At 46.1% G+C, this 19,523-nt stretch overlaps 1 protein-coding gene across 7 annotated transcripts in view; it reads right to left on the reverse strand.

Annotated features, from left to right (window-relative positions):
• The window catches only part of PHC3 (polyhomeotic homolog 3), a 1,926,480-nt gene that overhangs the window by 1,139,441 nt on the left and 767,516 nt on the right, over nt 1–19,523 (reverse strand). For all 7 annotated transcript variants that reach the window (XM_069618558.1, XM_069618559.1, XM_069618556.1 and 4 more), the window contains one exon: nt 1,996–2,239. In XM_069618558.1, the coding sequence (XP_069474659.1) occupies nt 1,996–2,239 (244 nt within the window). The remainder of the gene's footprint in view (nt 1–1,995; nt 2,240–19,523) is intronic.

Raw genomic sequence — 19,523 nt, forward strand, 5'->3', positions numbered from 1 at the left:
ATAACAATTGAATTAAACCAGAAAACAATACAAAAACTATTTACATTATGGAAGAGGATTGGAGAGTAGAGGGGCCAAGTTGTGAGAGGAAGTGGGAGGTATGAGCAGTGGTGAAAGCAGGAGTAAGATAGGAAGCAGAGGGTGTAAGAGAGAAGAATAGAAGGGATGAGGATTAGAAAAGTGCAGGAAGTGGGGTAGGAGGGAGTACAGTGAAAGGAGAGGGTAATGTGGAACAGAAGTAAGAAAGGGAATAGGAGGAGAGGGTAGAAGTAGTAGCAGAAGTGAGAGAAGAAGCAAAGGGTATTAGGGAGGTGAATGGAAGAGAAGATTTTAGAGAGTTGAGGAAGTTAGGGAAGGAGGTAGTAGAGCGGATGGAGAGGGGGAGGCGGTTCCAGTGGAAAGGAGTGAGCAGTTGGAAAGAGCGGAAGCGGGAAGGGGTTCAGGGGGTGGAGGAGGAGAGAGTAGGAAGAGATCGGCAGAGGGGAGAGAACGAGAGGGAGTATAGAAGGTGAGGAGGGAGGAAAGGTAAGGGGGGGGCAAGACCATAGAGGGATTTGAAGACTAAACAGAGGATTCTATCAGGGAATCAACAATGTACATAGGGAAATCCCTACGCCTGATTTTCACTCAAAGGGAATGGTTGTCCCTTTCCATATTCCTGATGGCTGATTATACAAGCATGGGTCTTGATGGTATTCCCTGTGGTTTAAATTGGAAGTGGATGAATGGATATTAATATCAGACTCCTGGCTTGGTTTTAGTTGGTTTCTCTTCCTTCCCCACCTTGGGCAATTGACTCTTCCCCCTCAGCCCCCCATTGGGTCACTGATGGCAGGAGTGGATTTAGGGAAAATGAGACCAGGATTAGGGTGACAGGAATCAAAAATTCTCCCATGAAGGCGTCCAGGACTTCCTCCTCCTCTTCTTTCGCCCCGTCTGAATACTGTGTCTCGCCTGGGGCAATCCCATGAAGGTGACTCCGGATTCCCCTACCCTGGCGATCGTACCTCGCTCTTCTACCCCTAGGGTTGGGATCCAAGAACGATGGCCCTCCCCTGGCCACCCAAATAGAGGACTCTCCTGGTTCTTAATGAGAGACTAACCCCAAGTTTCTCACAAATGACAGAAATTTACGAGCTCAAAAAGGGTAAAGAAAAGAAAACAGCAGTTATGCGCAGTAGAACAAAAACAGAATAAAGTGTGTGCTGGGCTGGTTGTGTAGTTCACAGATTATGTGAGATGGAGAGGTGAGTCAGTTATTAGGGGAAGAAGAGGAGGCTTGAGCTTAACGAACACTCCTGTTATTGGTGTTTAATATTAGACTCAACCATATGAGTTCCACAGAGTGGGTGTTTCGTTTGGGGTTACATTGTATGATGATTATGGGTTGGTTTTTAGCGTTGAGTTTTATGGTGATGGATCCTGAGGCCAAATCAGATGTAAATATATTAATCTGATACTGAAAATGGTACAACAATGATATACTGTTAGCTAGCTAGCAATTGTGCAACAAATATATGTCCCTCAAAATTCTTGATGACAAGCAAGGCCATCAGCACCACTCCTTGATCTGCAATGCACATGGTTGTCATTTAAATGTGAAGTTTAAAAATGACGTGTATCCCTAGGGCCGACATCCATGGCTTTCAAAAGAGTTGTTCATAAAAAGAGTAACATGAACAAGAGTTTGTAGACCCCTGACAGTGAGTACCATCCTGCAGAGAAGGTTATTAATCATTTTCAGCAGTAGGCTTTCACATTGTTGGCAAATAATGAGCAGTTTAATGTGTGTTGAAAAGTGTGATTCTGTTGCAGATAGTTTAGGCAAAAGAGGTCAATATTCCTGTGAAACATGAACCGCACCAAGCTAGTATGACATTTATTGGTATAGTTTTAAAGTGTATAGCAGGCACACCAAAAACAGTGAACATGTGATGTACCACATCATTTATGAAATAGATGTTTTTTTCATATTATAATGAGGATTCAACCAACCTGTCGGTATTAATTGATGCAAACTTGATGTGTGAGTAACAGTTGTACATTGAGATTCTGGACTGGAGCTTTGCATCTTCCTGTTCAACTCAGAGGAAACATCTGATTGCACAACTTTGGAACTGATTATCGTTGGTTTTTGACCTATAGCCAATGAATGTACTGGAGTAGAAATTCTGGGAGGACTTTTCTGTGTACATGAAAGCACTCCTTGATGTTGACTACGTGAATTTACATTTTGAACCTAGAAAAAGAACAAAATATTACCAAACATTGGTTGAAATCTCAGAGTCAGTAAACACAAAGCAAAAACATATAGGTTTAAATCTATCTTTTGTATAATGTGTTTGTTTGCTCTATACAACTTAAATACAAACTTAAAAGCCTCTTGTTTTAATTTTGTTATTGTATGCGACAGTCTGAAATCAGACTTTAAAAACATTTTCATTACATTGAAAGGAATAAGAGATAAACCTTAGCCAAAAAATACCAAGAAAGCAGCAGTATAGAATATATTACAATAAAAGGAAATGATGTTTGGTAGTCAGTGCTAAGCATTCCAGTAGAATCAAGTGAAAAGCCAAAACATCCAACATTCAGCATCTCCAAGTCAGACCCGCTATTATACTAAGTGTACAAGTCGGTTAGCATGGACCTGATGTAAAACCAGATCTTCATGATATGATAAATATAGGTGTGCTCATTCACATCCATAAGGTTCAGCCACAATGTTTCCACTCTCAAATGGTCCACTGGCCCAATACCCAGCACTTATTGTGTAAGTAAATGTTTCTTATGGCTAATACTTTTAGATTTCAGAGCACATAACAGTCTACTTGTTCACCTAGTACAATTTAATAAGGAAAATAAGGCATTCATAGGCTAAAATAAATGTAAACTTCGGACGTTGCTTTACTTGGTCTAAAATTCAAGTACTTTTATAAATTCAACAAGTCTATACAAAAACCCTTGAACATCAATTTAATGATGGCCTTTCTTGAATTTATGCCACACAGTTTTCATATTGTTTAGCATAGTTACTCACTATGTGCATTACCAGTAGTAGCAGCAATAGCGTAGTAGTAAAAGCAATTCATTTAGAGGACAATGCCTTATCTGGGATTTCTCCACAGATGTGTGCTAATCTGTATTCTTGTTTGTGTTTTGATTCCCATGTTGGATAGTGTATTGCACAACAATGCGTATTGTGCATTAATTTCACATCACAATTCTGTATTTGCTCAAGAAGATAGTTATTGATCTCCTCTCAGCCAAGCAGAATGTTTAGAGTGCAATCAATAAATACTGGTATTGACCGCATTCTGAACATTGTAGGGAAGAGTAGGTCAATAGGACCCCTCTCCCACTACATGTCCCATTCCTGGTTAAGACCCATGACTCGTTGGCAGCCCCCGGCCTCCCGAGCCCAGGCGGCAGGGCGGCTGCAGGCGAACACGTGGGGCTGTACCACCACGTTATGTGGCAGAGAATAGACGCCATCTTGTATTAAGCCATCCCCATCTTGCTAGAAACATGCATATCTAACCCAAGGCAGAAACACTGAACGCTGCAGAGTGACCCCAACTTGACTGCGCTCACAGAGGCCCACACTTCCCCCACCTCCCACTGCATGGCAGATCCGCTGAAGACTCGTTCTCACGAGTCACCAGACGCGAGCGAACAACAAAATAAAACACTGTAGCTGTTAACCTTCCGCAGTACATCACTGCCCCAGCTATGAACGAGAACACTAGGATGTAACTGAGATCAGCCCAAACCCTGCAGGCCCTGACCCCTGTACCAAGCCCCCCAGCTATAGACGACATGGAGCCTTGCACCCACACCCATCCCGAAAGCCCTTGCAACGTGTAGAAACCATTTATGCAATATGTGCCTTGTTGACTAACTTTCGCTGCTAATGTAAAGGAGAATGGGTAAAGAGAAAACTGTGCAACCAATATTACATGTAATGAAGAGATATACAAAGACTGGACAGCTGATAACTGAACAATAAATTGTGTTGCTCTCTTTATACACACCTGCCTGACACTACCTCATGTTCGTATGTCAACTGTAGATGTGAAATTCTATGTAAAAAAGTATGATCCTCAGCTAGTATCCCATGTAAATACAAATACATATGAGTGCTTTTAGAAACCCCATGTGTTGTTAATCGCCCCTCACCCATACTACAGTAAAACCGCCTCGTGCAAGATGCCACGCACGGAGCTGCAAGGCCATTTCCCCCTCCTCCTGCCCAGGCCCTCTCGAGATAGACGGTGTTCAAACGGCACAGCCCTGCCTTCCCTCCCGACCCTGCTGGACCCGTTTCAAGCATCCGCCACCCTCCCCCGTGTCAGAGGCCGCCACAGCCTGACTCCATAACTTACGAGCTACCTGGTCCTAAATCCCACCGCCTTACAGGCACCAGTCGCATGCCCTCCACGGGTCAGTAGTACCTCCATTGACCCTGAATTAATGACCCTAGAGGGACGTCGACAGGGCCAACCAAGATGGCCGCCTTGGTTTAGGCTCCCGATCAGCCCCGCATCAATCCTGCATAATCCTTGCCGTTTTCGGTGTTTCCACGTATTCCTTCCACATCCCCGGTAAAACAACGAACCCCAGCTGCCTGCATGCGAAATTTGGAAGAAAATCGGTCACTCCAAGACATTACACGGCCGGCAGGGTCTGGAGGCCAAGCCCCATCCTGCAGGCCTGCCGGGCGCGGGCTAGAGAGCGGCCGCCGACGCCCCCCTGCAGAAGCCCGGAGACTTCCTGCACGGAGACCTGCCGTGCTCAACAAGTGAGGCGTAACAGAGACGCCCCCCGACAGAGCTGCGAAGGATCCTGTGTTCCCGCTGGGACCCAGTCACCGTGAAGACACTGCCGCCGGAGCCGCCAGAGACCGGGAGGCTGGGCGCGAGGCTAACTACCGCTGTTGCCCCATTCCCCCCCCATCTGAAGACTGGACAATACGCACCAGAATCCAGCGATTCGTCGGGGCGGCGAGAAGCAGGGCGGTCTGGTGAATCCCAGGAGGGCCGAAGCGCAGACCCGATCCAGACAGCCCGGAGTATGAGCGGACGGCCACGTGTGGAGGTAAGGAGCGGGAGGGAGGTCGTAGCCACCCCTGTTCGGAGTAGACACGAGCGCGGGCCTCCCCCCCCTCTGGCTGCGCTCCTCGGAGGGCAGGTCCGCCAGATTGCTGCGGGGGACTGCATTACGCCAGCCCATAGGCGGCCCACCTTCTTCTGGCCCCAACGCTCCAGTTGACAACGGCTGCATGGCGAGTTGAACGCCAAATCAGAACAGAGTCCCGAAGCGACACCCCGGCGATAGCGGGGGTCCTCCATCCTCTTTCGAGAAAATTAATTTTTAATAAATATATCAAAATACACGCTGATACAAGCACGGGCCCCCCCCGGGGCCGCACGCTGCATCACCTCTGTCGCGGGGGTCCCGTCCCAGGAGACCCTCCCCCACCTTTCTTCCCAATCAGGAGGGAACAGAACTTGGCAAGAGCAAGAACCATCTGGTTCTCAGGACCAGTACTTGCAGGACACTACGAGAAATCCTATTTAGTGAAGAGCCCCTTGGGCACCCTGCGCAGGGCGGACCGCGTCCCACCAGCTCCCTCCAAACCCTTAGTCAAGATGGGAAAATACGATAAATCCCAGAGGAAACTAAACTTTGACGGCGGCTCAACCCCAAAAGCACCCCTCATTCAGGAAGACCAGGCGCCTTCTTCAGCATGTCCAAACCAAGAAGAGGAATCCGTTAATCCGTCTGAAATCAAAGAAATACTTCTGGACTTGAAGAGTGGCATCGGAAGCCTGAATAGCAAAATAGATGGTCTAGCTTCCAAAGTAGACTTGATGCAACATCGTATGGACTCACACACTGAACGCATGAATGAAATGTAACAAAGGGCGTCTAATCTCGATGATAACTCCTCAACCCTGACAAACAAAGTCTCGCAACTTGAAGGGCAAATGAAATCTATTATTGATAAATGTGAGGATTTGGAGGGCCGATCAAGAAGGAACAACCTACGGATAGTGGGAGTGAGAGAACACCAAGTGCAAGGGAAAATGGAGGACTTCGTGGAGTCCCTTTGCATATCCCTACTTGGTCGTGACGCTTTATCCCAAACCTTCATAATTGAGAGAGCACACAGGGTACCCTCGTCCAGACCGGCCCCAGGCTGCCCACCCAGGCCAATCGTAGCGAGACTTCCTAACTACAGGGATCGCGATTCAATCCTTCGGCTGGCCAGAGAAAAAGGCGAACTACTGCATGAGGGGGACACAATTCACTTTTATCCCGACCTCTCCTCGGCGGTCCAGGCTCAGCGGAAAACATTCGCCAATGTTAAACAGAGACTTAGAAACAGTCAATTAACTTATTCAATGTTGTTCCCCGCAAGGCTTAGAATACTTCACAAGGGGAAAGTTCACTTCTTTCAATCCCCCGAAGAAGCCAATACTTTCTTGGATCAACTGGGTTGTCCAGTACAGAACCAGGCTTGGCCAAGACCTCAAAGGGACAGAAACCTCAGGAATCCTCCATAAAACAGTGGAACCACACGGTTCATTGCAGGCATAGTCACGTTGCTGAATAACCGGATCACATACACTATACGTAAGTCGGGGCTGAATCACCAGGGAAGCCCCTGGTGCCCCTAGCACAACGACGTTGGGGTCACTTGGGAAGCCCCGAGCACCCCTAGCACAGCCACTGTTAAGTTGTTTCGTTCCAAGTGGAGTTTGCTCCGCCGAGGTGAAGTTTCACCCCTCGGCATGGTGGCTCCAGGGGTTATTTTGGTTGCTTGTTGGTTCATGAGGGACCTCTCGGTGGGCCAGTTGGGGGTTGCCCACCCTTCAGAGAGTAACGTCTCGGGCCTGTTGGGGTCAGCCCGCGGTTCGAGCCCTCAGAGTTCATTGGGAAAGTTCAGCGCCTCCAGATCCCGACCATCCTGCTCCTCACCCGCTCCTGGCCCATCATCAGCGCCATCGCCTCAGCCGAGCTCCCCGCCTTTGAGCATTGATCCTGGCACTAGTCCGAGTATAACTAGTCCATCACAGTCCACTGAAATGGCAAAGTGGCCCCATATAAAAACTAAATCGCCCCATTCAATGTCTTAACGTGGAATATAAGAGGCGGCAATATCCCCGCTAAAACCAGAAAAATTCTGCTTTACCTCAGACGCCACGAAGTGGACGTGGCTTTGATCCAAGAGACTCATCTCACCCCAGGGAGGGATCATCAGTGGGCCAAGAGCTGGGGTTGTCACAGGTACTTCTCATCCTTCTCCACATACTCGAGTCGCGATTCTCATACACAGGAAGCTCAGTTTCAGGCTACTTCATACAGCAAAAGACAACGAAGGAAGAGCGATTCTAGTGTGTGGCATCATCGCAGGTCAGAAAATGACTTTCATTAATTCATATGCGCCGAATGTGGACGGCCACGACAATTTCGGTTGGGTGCTAACTCAGCTCTCCACTCACGACCCCGCAACAATTATCTGGGGTGGGGACATGAACACGGCTTTGGACCCTACAAGAGATAGATCAAAGGCCACACAACAACCGCCCTCTAAGGCCTGTCTCCAAATAAAGGAAATTTGCAAAGCGTTTGATCTTCAAGACATATGGAGAGTCTCTAATGGGGAGCTGCGAGATTTCACCTTCCATTCTGCAGTCCACAACACAAGCTCCCGGATCGACTATTTCTTCACCTCAAAAAATGGCCCATTGACATGTGGCCGGTGTTGTATCCACCCGAGAACGCTCTCAGACCACTCACCACTTTTCCTTAAACTCATGCCATCCAACCCCACACCGCCATTACAGCGTTGGCGCTTTAAAGGGGGCTCGCTACGTGATGTAGTCTTCGCCTCTGAATTGAGGGAAGAGATGGACGTGTTTGAGGCCAACCTGGGCTCGGTCCCCTCTGCAGGCACCATCTGGGAGTCTTTAAAATGTTTAATTAGAGGGATATGCCACGCCAAAGAAAATGGTATCCTCAAACTCATAAGGAGCGAGCTCAAAACCAGGGAAGACAAATTAAAGCATCTTGAAACCCAGAACACGAACATGGCCGACCCGGAGTCCGCTGCAAACCTGAAAATAGAACTGCAAAAATTCAATGCCGCAGCAGATCGGAAGGTCCAATTTTTAAGCCGCCCCAGCCAAGTCCGTCAATACGGCGAGGGCCAAAAACCAGGTGCCCTTCTGGCGAACCTAATCAGAGCCGACAAAAAACAGTCCCAAATCGAAAGGATCCGAACCAAGCAAGGCGAGGTGTTCCACACTGACGAAAAGATTGCAGAGGAATTCAGTCTATTCTACCAGGATCTCTACAGTGCTAAACTCCCAAAAGACTTAAATGCCCCACGGGAATATCTAGAAGACACAGAGCTCTACTGGGTCGAACAACGTCTGCGTGAACCACTGAATGAGCTGATCTCACAGGACGAGATTAGAGCTGCCATAAAGACCCTACCCTCTTCTAAGGCGCCGGGCCCTAACGGGAGAATTCTATAAAGCCTTTGCAGATACCCTGGTTCCTCTCCTGGCGGCTGTGTACGAAGAAGCGCTGGAAGTGGGGACTCTCCCTCACTCCTCTTGTGAAGCCAATGTCATCCTTTTGCATAAACCAGGAAAACCACCAGAAGATTGTGCTTCGTACCGCCCTATCTCCCTGCTCAACCTCGACAATAAAATACTCGCCAAGGTTCTAGCCAATAGGTTGATGCCCCTGATGCCTGCCCTTGCACTAGCAGACCAAGCCGGATTTATACCAGGCTGCAATACGACCTTTGGCATCCGGAGAATGTTCGGAATCATCGAGGCACTAGACCCCACAGTTCAGGCAATTTGCAGTCCTGCTAGACGCCGAAAAAGTGTTCGATTCAGTGGAGTGGCCGTTTATGTTCATGGCTCTCACCAGGATGGGACTGGGTGCCCGTTTCATCAAGCTTGTGTCGCTCCTGCACACCAAGCCACAAGCTAATATCATTGTAGGCACCGCACAATCAGCTTCAATAAACCTGCAGCGGGGTACAAGACAAGGCTGCCCGCTTTCAGCTTTAATATTCGCCCTGGTAATGGAGCCATTAGCCTCCAACCTTCGAGAGCTCCGACAACAGAGGGGTCTCATCATCGGCCCACACAGGCTCATCGTTTCCCTATACGTCGACAACGTGGCGCTCTTCATACGAGACCCTGAAGTTAACCTGAACCCAGTCATGAGGGAAGTCATCAAGTTTGGGGCGGCCTCTGGTTTAAAAATCAATCATGCTAAATCAGTCGTCTTTCCACTGACTCGAGCCACAAAGCAGTTTGCAGATGAATTCAATCTCACATGGAAGTCCGCCGGGGTTCGGTACCTGGGGGTGCAGCTGTCTCTGGATCAGCACGAGGTGTTTCGTGATAATTACGAGGAAGTGGTCCAGTCCCTTCAAGACAGGGTCTCACGCTGCAAGTCACTTCCACTAACGCTCTGCGGGAGGGCCGCCCTGGTCAAGATGGTGGTCCTGCCTAAACTTCTGTATCTCTTCAACAACATCCCTTTGTTACTACCACAGACCTTCCTGAAAAGGCTGAAAAGCTTGGTCCTTCAGTTGCTCTGGGCAGGCAAACCAGCCAGGGTGGCGCACTCAATATTGACACTTCCCGTGTCCAACGGGGGGCTAGCCCCCTTCCGGACTTGGAGAAATACTTCTGGGCAGTTCAGGCACAATACCTCAGCCACTGGTATGCGACGCAAGCAGTCCGCCCTCATGTACAAGTGGAACGCGCCCTGGCGACTCCCAACTTCCTGACTGCAGTGGTCTTTGCCCGGATTCCCGTGCCTTCCCCCACGATGAATGTGGTGCTTGTGACGTACAAGGCCTGGAAGACCCTAACCCATAAGCTTGGGGTGCAAACAAGGTACTCTCCACTCTTGCCAGCCAAGTTCATTCCTGGAATCCACCTAACTTCAGAAACGGTCTTTCACAGTGGGTCGACAAGCTGCACATACAATCCCTAGGGGACCTTTTTACTGAGGAGGGCTTCCTAACCCCAGACCAAGCGAAAATGAAAGGGGTCAACACTGCACTGGACGTATTCCTCTATTTTCGGAATCGATACACTCTGAAGACCCTTCTGCCGGACTTCCCGTGTCAACCTACAACCTGGCAATTGCTGCATGACGTTATTCAGGCACGGGGTGACGGCAGGCTGGTGTCGCAAATTTGTAAAAGCATTAATCCCGAGCGCGACCCCCGCCAACACAGGGGCAAAAACCAGATGGGAAAAGGCACTAAACACAGTATTTCAGAGGAGGATTGGGGCTACATCCTGAATCAGACTCAGAAGATCGCACTCAATTCACGTCTCAAATTCATCCACTTTAATTTCCTCCACCAAACCTATTACACACCTGACAAAATCAACAAACATCACCATGACACGCAAGCGGAGTGCAAGAGGTGCGGATTATTATCCGCAAACTTTGTCCATCTGTCCTGGGAGTGCCCTGAAGTGGCTCCTTTTTGGAACCGAGTGTTGGACACGACAACGGCGATTGTAGGAGAAGCAATACATCCAAGACAAACAGCAGCGTTGCTAGGTATGACGAGGCTGCTATCCGCCCCATCAAAGAAGTTGACTGGAGTTTTGCTGACACTTGCCCATAAGAGAGTCGCTATGGCATGGGGCCGAGGCCCCCCTCCATCCTACGCAGCCTGGCGTAAGGACTTACTCTATTACCAAGATGTAGAATCAGACTTTATAAAGCTCCTTCCACTACACGCTCGCCCACCCGACATATGGGGCCCACTGACAATATTCTTGATGAACGAAGCGGAGGCCTTTTCAGCTGGTACATCGGAGACCGGCGGCACACCTTTGAGGCAATCTCAGTCCTGACCAAATTTTCCTCTAGTCATGGATCAGGAGGGAGAGGAAGACTCCCCTCGTTGACATTGTTTGGGTGTAACGGGTGAGGGAGGCGGGTGGCGGGGGTTGGTTGGGAGGGCTCAAAGCGGCGGCGCAAGGTTAAAGTCCACCCTAATGTGGGTGTGTATTTGTATGGTGTGTTAAATACCAAAAATAAAGTTTTAAAAAAGAAAATTAATGACCCTAGAAAGGGGGGGCGCCCACACGTGTACCAACAGATCATAATACCATCCCTCACCGAAATTGCCAAGGATGGTTAGTCAAGCGCCCCCACCCATAACCCTGACTACGCCCATGGGACCTGATTGCTTGAACCTAAGGTGCCTCCCAAACTGATGTATTAAGACACTCCAGATCGCATATCAATGTTCCTGGCCATGTATTGATCTAAGGTCAACGCTTCCAAGAGTTGAAACTCAACAGGACACATGAAGTGTGACGAATGGGTGGGAATGTGTGGCCAAAAGGGCAAATGTTAGTTTAGCTATCAATCGTAATTACAAGGCATGTCCGGCCCAGCGCTACACCCCGATGAGCCCAGCTGACCTCCCACCGAACGTGGCGCAGCACCAACGTCCACCAATCCTGGAGAAGCAACTGTATACATTGTATACCACCTAGCCATCACCACCCAATCCCTGAGACTCTGTGGCCCCTACAGCTTACCTCATGCATGACGTGTATTTGTAATATAACTGACTGCCTTTGCTATTGTCAGACAGAGCGCTCTCGGAGTTTGCAGAGTCCTTTGCATGCCCTATATTGAATTATATAAAGCTCTTTTTGATTTCACCCGCACTTGGTCCTGGCCTCATTCCCCTTCTGGGGTGTGTCCCTTATTGCCTCTCACTAAGGGTGGTGCGTATCTGGGGACACTTACATTCAACATTCTGTCTTCAGAAGCAGACAGAGACACAAATGCAATTTCTAGGTACAATTTGTTTCAACAAGACACCTCTATGAAAGCACCTATCTTTTTTGGATGCAACATGTTCTTTAACACACAAAAGAGTAAGCTCAATTACTGGAAAATGCTTTCACATTCTTATAGAGAAACCATTTACTTTTACATGACAACTAATACATGCTCATGTAACACCTGTTTCAGTTCAACCTAGTTGCAATTATAGACAACCATGTTATTTAAATACTACAAAATAAAACCGCATTTACTGATTCAGTTCGTACATTTACTTTACAGACTCCTAAAGTAACGTTTTTTACTTTACAACCAAAACTCCAAAGCATGCATTGCTACTACAACCATCTGCTAGGTGCCTTATATACCTCTGAAGAGGTCATTATCGCTTGACATAATGACCCTTTCCCAACTTTCTTGGTGGTGGGTCATTATCCCACGATAATTATCCCTCCCTTGGTCTATAAGGTTGTATGATAATTTCATTGTCCATTTACTTGCTTCCATTGTTGGACATATTTGTATAAACATTTTTGAATCGCTCCAAGAAACATGCGTTGCATTATCTTGCAGATTCTGCCCATGTTTGGTGAACAGATACATATTTGTTCTCTTTTGAACAGCCTACCATATTCAAGCAACACACAGTCTGATTTTGGTAGAGTAACTTGGTGAATGCACACCAGCAGTATACTGGTGGGCTAGTGTCGGATCTTTAGCAATACTGGGTTATGAAACCTTTCTATGAAAATGAATTTGGTAGTTAACTTTCAGTCCTGAAAGTGTAAATTGCACAGAGGGGAAATGTCCATGTGTGCACTTATGTGCACCTAGGTCCGCTCTGTGTCATTTTTATCATTTGCACTGCCAAGTGAAAAAAAGAACGTTAGCATGCTCTTTTTGAACCTCATAATGCTAAAAGAGTGAACATCTCTCGCCATGTGTGAATGGCAGAAGAGATTTACAATGCATTCCTATGAAAACAACCTGATGATAGCAGGTGCTAAAAGGAGAGGGATTCCAAAGAAGTCCAATAGTTTTCCACCAGCATGAAAATGTCTTGATGATACACCACTGTTTTGTTTTGGTAGGCACAGCAGGAATTGTAGGATCCCACTCTGCCTCCAAAAAAAATCACCAGTCCCCCTGGAGAAGAGTAAAACAGGTCTAACCCTTTTATGTCTGTTTTTACATTAGTTTTACTACTCCAGCGGATTGGAAAAAGGACCCCATATAGGCAAAATAGAAGCATGTGCCTCACGCCACGTGTTATTGCTGGAACCCTTTCACCCGGTAGTGTGGCAGAGTTATTTAAGATATTGTTACTTCACAGATATCATAACAGAAATAATTTAGGCAAATCATGGATAGTGGTAGGAAATGAAAGAATGAAAAATTCCAGACACTCCGGAATCCAAATAATGGTTTTGATAAAACAACTAAAAATAGGATCCACAACCATCAGGAGTTGGTGTCCATGGTTGACAACATGAAAGCCATAGGAAGCAGCTACCACCTCTAGAAGATATGAGGAACAAGAAGAGGGAAGAAAAGATAAGGGTCAAGAGAAAATGTAAGCTAGAAGAGAAACTCTCCTTCTGCCTGATATTTAGCAGAGAGGTACATTGCAAGAGATCTGGGAACCCCAATACCTAAAGGCCCAGAACCAAGAGGATCACAAGATAAGTACTGCATTACGAGGACCTCACACACTTTTATTCTGCTTTTAACTATAATATACATCTATGAAAATATATCTCTGACTATATATAGATAAGTTCAGATGTCCCAAACCTGTTTCCATAAATATGCATGTTGCATTTCTCCATCAAAGCAAAGTGGAAGCCATCCTGTTTCAGCCCTTCTGAATGTCACCCCATATAGAGGACGATTGCCTTATGTGGTCACTCATGCATAACAGATGGTCCTTTGAAACAGGGACAGACGATCTGGGGCCTGGCAGGGCAGCACTACAATAGCACAATGCACACTCCTCCGGCTGGTCTGGAATGCCACCTGGAGGAAAGGTTGCTTATAATTCTAGAAATGCATCAGGAGTACCTTCATTAATATTCATAATATTCATGGTCTCCTGTCTCTCGCTCAGCTCCCCTTAAGTCTGTTTTTATTCCTCTATTCGTCTCCTATATTTCTTATCTATTTGTGACTCAATTTGTGACTCTTTTCGATAGCTTCCCTTCCATTCTCAACTTAAATTCAATGTTCTCTGTATAGTATTCAAAACCCTCCATGGACCTGCTCCCATTTATCTTACTTCTGTTTCCTTTTATGTTCTCTCTTGTACTATTCGCTCTCAATCCCACTTTCTTTTAATTGTACCCCATCCTCCATGTGCTTCTTCTCGCTTGCGTTCTTTTTCTTTGTTGGCTCATCTTTACTGGAATGCTCTTCCTCTCTCTTTGCGGTCCATTTACTCCTATTCTACCCTCTGTGCTGCCCTGAAAAATGTCTTACTTCAATCTTAACTGTATTTTAGTCTCATTGTAGTTATTGATTTTATTTTTCTTCTGTATTGTATCATTTTCTTTTGTAATGTAGTTTGGTTTTGTACAGCGCCTTGCGTAAGACGCTATATAAATTACAAATAAATGCAAAATGCGAAATACACTTTTGAACAGCTTTGCCTATGTGTGGGCTCTCGAAACACATTTTCTTAAAATAAGAATACATATGCTTATGGGCCAAATTCAAAAAGGTTATATTAAGTAACTCTGACTTACACCTGGAGAGGGCTATTCAATTCATGAAATAAATTACCGATTATCTCTGATTTACACCTGATTGATTCAGAGTAAAATAGTTAAGGCCACTACCTAACAAAATACAAAACTCTACAAATGTTGGACATATTAAGGTTGAGGATTAACACAATTACACCTAAAAACTAATATTAGCAACCACTGCTTACAGTGATGCCAACATTAACAACATTAAAAAAGACATTAATGGAACCTTAACTCACCCTCCTCGCTAATGAGTACAAATATATAACATCAGCAAAGTCATACATTTACAATGTAGACCAACGACAAGTCAAATACATAATATAAACATTCAAACAGCCTAAAATCAAGCGAAGCACTTTAACCATGTAATATACACCTCATATGTTAGATAAAATCAAAATGTACACCTATAACCATATCTCATTAAATGACCTCGAACCATATACACACTCAATCACACCACATACTAAAAGACCTTGTAACTTAAACCCATAACAACACCTTATATTAACTGACCTCAAAGCATACACCCACAATCATGTTTTATGTCAAAAGACCCCAAAACATGGCCCTACAAACGCACCTTATATTAACACATCAACACATTCACACATTAAAAAGGGTGAGTTAAGGTTTCAGCAATGTTAGTTTGAATGTTGAGTTCAGTCAATGTAAGGTTTACTGTTAATGAAGGTTTTAGATTTAATTAAAATGTTCAACCTTAATGTTGATATTTCCAATTCAACTCAATTTAATATTGCTTTATTTCGGCTGTTAACCCTAAAAGCATACCTGTTAGGGAGAATTCTCAAAATGTGTTAATTTCCCGTTACCTTTTGAGACCCCCAGCAACTTTGCAGGATTTCTAGGATTTTATTTTTTTTACCTGGGAAGAGTGTGAGCCTTTTTTCCCACTCTTCCATGTATTTTGATGTGTGTTTTACTTTTGTGTTCTTTGGTTATGGAGTTTTAACACAACTCCATAGGCATCATCTTTTCTGTGTGTCACACAGCACCTTCAGTGCAGTGGCACAGGGATCTCTTTTAGACTTCCCAAGGTTTAAATACCTTCTCTGGGACAGACTGCTGTATCCCAGAGCATGTAAAGTTAAACTGACTTTACTGGTCTCTTTAAATGTACTGACCCAGCACACACTATCTTCCTATAGAGTGCTGGAGGGGTTGCCTAGCTTGCCCTGAGTCAAAACACTCATATAACCGTCAAATGTTACACTTTCCTACTTTAAATGGCTGGTGGCAGTGGTTTACATCAACTACCGTGATTTTTCCCCGACTGCTAACAACGTTAGCTAAAAATCGGGTCAGCCATGTTTTTCAATATGGCGCCCCAGACCCGTCTATAAAAACAGACTCTGGTCATCTTTTTTCGCCATTTCTTTTAGGAAAAGTCCTTCTTGTGTTTGTCTCTGCACGCCAAACCAGGTTTGGACCCTTTGTTCGTTGGCCTTTGGCTGGCTTCAGTGCTGAAGCCCTCCTCTGGCACCCGAGAGTCTGGGGTGGACAGGATGTGAGGGAGGTGCCCGAAACTCCCTATGCTTAATCTCCTAGGAGACCTGAATGCACTCTGGCGTGATTGGCCGGCTGGCTGTCCGGCAAAGACAGCCACCCTGCTTTGTGAGTGACAGCCAGGCTGGAATGAATGGGGCCTCTGGGACTTGGAAAGCAGAGTCGACCACTGGAACGAAAGAACCGAAGACGAGCTGAAGGAAGAGGACTGCTGCAACTCCTGGACGACCAGTGAAGCCCTGCTGCACGTCCGAACTGCCTGAAACTCCATTGACAGAGAAGCCCTTCAAGGTTAACTTCTTCCCTTGAGTTTGGTGGGAACAACCAACTCGCAAGCCACCTTGACACCGTCCCCATCTGGCCAGATTTTCATCAGAGTGCTGTTGAAAACCGGATAGCCAGAGGGAAGGAAGCCAGCTTGTGGACGTTAAGGCACTCACACCTTAAACCAACATCTTGCTAAAGCTTTTGGCCTCATCCCTGGGCAGTGCAGGAACCTCCCGACGTCGTCCTTCTTGTCCCCACCACTGAAGCTCAGGAACAGCGAGATCTGCTTGAACTGCCAGGAACAACTGCTTCAGTTACAGCTCTTCTTCACTAACAAGGTACTGTGTAAACGCGGTCCGGAAATCTTTTCGGCCATCGAGAAAGTGCGCAAAACTTTCCTCAACTCCAAAGGCTTGTCCTTCCCTAAACATTTGTCAAACTTTTCGCCTAGGCAAATTCTTGTAAACTCTGTGGCAAAGACTTAACTGTTATCTACCAGAACTGTGCTATCCTATACAAAGACTCTGAACCATTGACTTTGGCCCAGGCCTATTAACTGAATTGCTGGTTGTAGTTAACTGAAACCCTTTGCCCGGTCTATGAAAGTATTTGTGCTTCATTTCTTATAACCTTGTCTTTTTATCCCTTTTTAAAAGTAACTGAAGTGCCATTTTGCTCCCACTTCGGGGAAGCTAAACTTGTTCATTTACTTACCGGTTGTATTTTTGTGGTTTATTAGTGTGTGATATTGAGTTGTTTATGCTAGTGTAATGTTTTCTAACTGACTGAGTAAATAAATGTATATTCTTTTACCAAGAAACCTTGAGTAAGTGTTTGTGTGAATCACTGTATTAGTTGGTCCTTTGTGTAACTTGTTCTACTGCTCAATTAAACTCTTGAGATAAGTCTGGCTGCTCAGCCATCGCTACCACTTTACTGTGCAGTACAGGCTTGTACCAAAGGTGAAATGGTGCTTACACTTGTAGTCCTAATTGCATTTAGTGTTCCCAAAGGGTACTGCATGTGATTCTGCCTAACAATACCATATATCGATCAAGTATTAAAACACACAAAATCATGGTAATAACATTAACACCTAGCAGCAACATTCGTCATAAAAGCACTTTAAAAAACACTTTAAAACAGGTGATGGCCAAGAAAATCTCATGAGGGCTAACAGGGCTATCACACATTATCCTTTAAATGAAAAATCTATTTTTTTCCCATTCATGCAGAGAAGTTGGCAATCCATATCAATTCCAGCAAAAAAGATCATTAAAAGCGCTAACGCTTGAGGGATATGAGCTTTTGGGAATCAAGAACCAATGGATGCACCTCTATACCCATACTAAATGGCCATGATCAATGGTCATTTTTCTCTGTCACAAGTTTACATTAACTAAAGGGAAGCGGGGCTTGATCTTGTATGTAATAACACAATTTTAAGGTAACAAAGCAAAACAAACATTTATTTAGTCATGGCCAATCTCCTTCTCCAAGCTCTATGGAAATAATTGGACACTGAATGAACTGCCAGGCTATCCTTAGATTGGTAACACAATGGGCTGGGCAGTGGGTCTGATAGATATAACCTGAAACAAAGGGTTCAAGTAATTTCTTCCTCAGATCCACATACTCAGGGCAAATCACCATGAAGTTAACAATACTTTCCGCTTGATTATGATATGGCATTTATAATGCGCCTATACACAAGTGTTTCAAGGCGCGATGAGGCAAGGGGGGCGGAGGGAAGACAGACAGCGATCTTACTAGGCCAGGTGACATTGAGATCCTGCAAGTGCAGGGGATGGGGGAAGGGGAGAAGTGCAGGGGGAAAGGGGGATGCGGCAGTGCAGTGCATAAGATAACCATCCATAAAAAATATAGATAAAATAAATAAGACAATAAATAAGACAATAAATAGAAAGTGCGGCCAGCTGGTGTCAAGTGCAAGGGTAAGAGCAGACATCAGGTGTCAAGTGCTGGAGGGGGCTCTAGGGATACAGAAACAGTCCCAGAGTGCAAGGTTGCCAGGGGGGCAGTGCAACTGGCAGGGACGGGACCTGGGCCCGAGATCAGAGGGTGGCCAGGTAAACCAGTGCAGTTTCAATTTCAACAGGAGATGAGCAAGGGAGCAGAGGAGAGAAAGCACAAGCAAAGAGTAACGTCTTGAGGTACTTCCGGTTCCGGAGATGGCTCTCCTCAAGTTTCAGAAACTGTTCCAGAGGGAGGCCCCAGCAGAGGAAAGACCTACCACCAATTCGTTGCTTGGAGAAGCGACTAACCCTGAGGGAGTTGGAGGCGGATGAGCGAAGAGCTTGAGGAGGAAGATATTTAGGAAGAGAGAGTTGAAGGTATTGAGGCCAAAGTCCCCAGAAGGCCTTGTGGACAATGCATAGGGTTTTGAACTTAATCCTCGCAGCCACTGGGTGCCAGTGCAGAGATTTCAGACCTGGACAGATACTATCCCTGGGCTTGAGGCCAAGGACAAGTCTTGCAGTCCTGTTCTAGATGAGTTGCAGACGGCGGAGCGTAGAAGCAGGCAGATTTAGAAAGAGGCTGCTGCAATAGTCCAGCCTAGAGAGAATCAGAGCTCTGGAAACAGTGAGCTTCTGGGGGCAAGAGTGGAATGGAAGGATACCTCTCAGTAGATGCAGCTGATAGTGTGACTTCTTAGAGACGTCAGAAAAGTGAGGAGAGAAGGAGAGTGTGGAGTCAAAGATGACCCGAGGTTTTTAGCCTCACAGGTGGGAGCAGGAAGAGGGCCAAGAGAGGCCAGCTAGAGAGCGACAAGAAAGGAGGGAGCAGGTGTGCCGATGAGGAGAATCTCAGTCTTACTGGCATTAAGGCAGAGATCATTGGTGGCACACCACTCCGCGATAGCAGACAGACAGTCAGAGATGAGAGATGTAGAAGAAGTGGTGGAAAGGAGCCTGAAAATGAGTTGAGTGTCATCCACATAGCACTGAAAGCTGGGGCAGAGAGTAGCAATGTGGTGGCCAAATAGTGCCAGGTATTGGTTGAACAGCCAGGGAGAGAGGTTAGAGGCATGGGAAACACCAGAGGTAGAGATAGAGATAGATGAGGGGAAGGGCTGAAGTTGGACCTGGCAGGGTC

Source organism: Ambystoma mexicanum, chromosome 10 (assembly GCF_040938575.1).
Source record: "Ambystoma mexicanum isolate Mex_15411 chromosome 10, UKY_AmexF1_1, whole genome shotgun sequence".
Classification (NCBI taxonomy): domain Eukaryota; kingdom Metazoa; phylum Chordata; class Amphibia; order Caudata; family Ambystomatidae; genus Ambystoma; species Ambystoma mexicanum.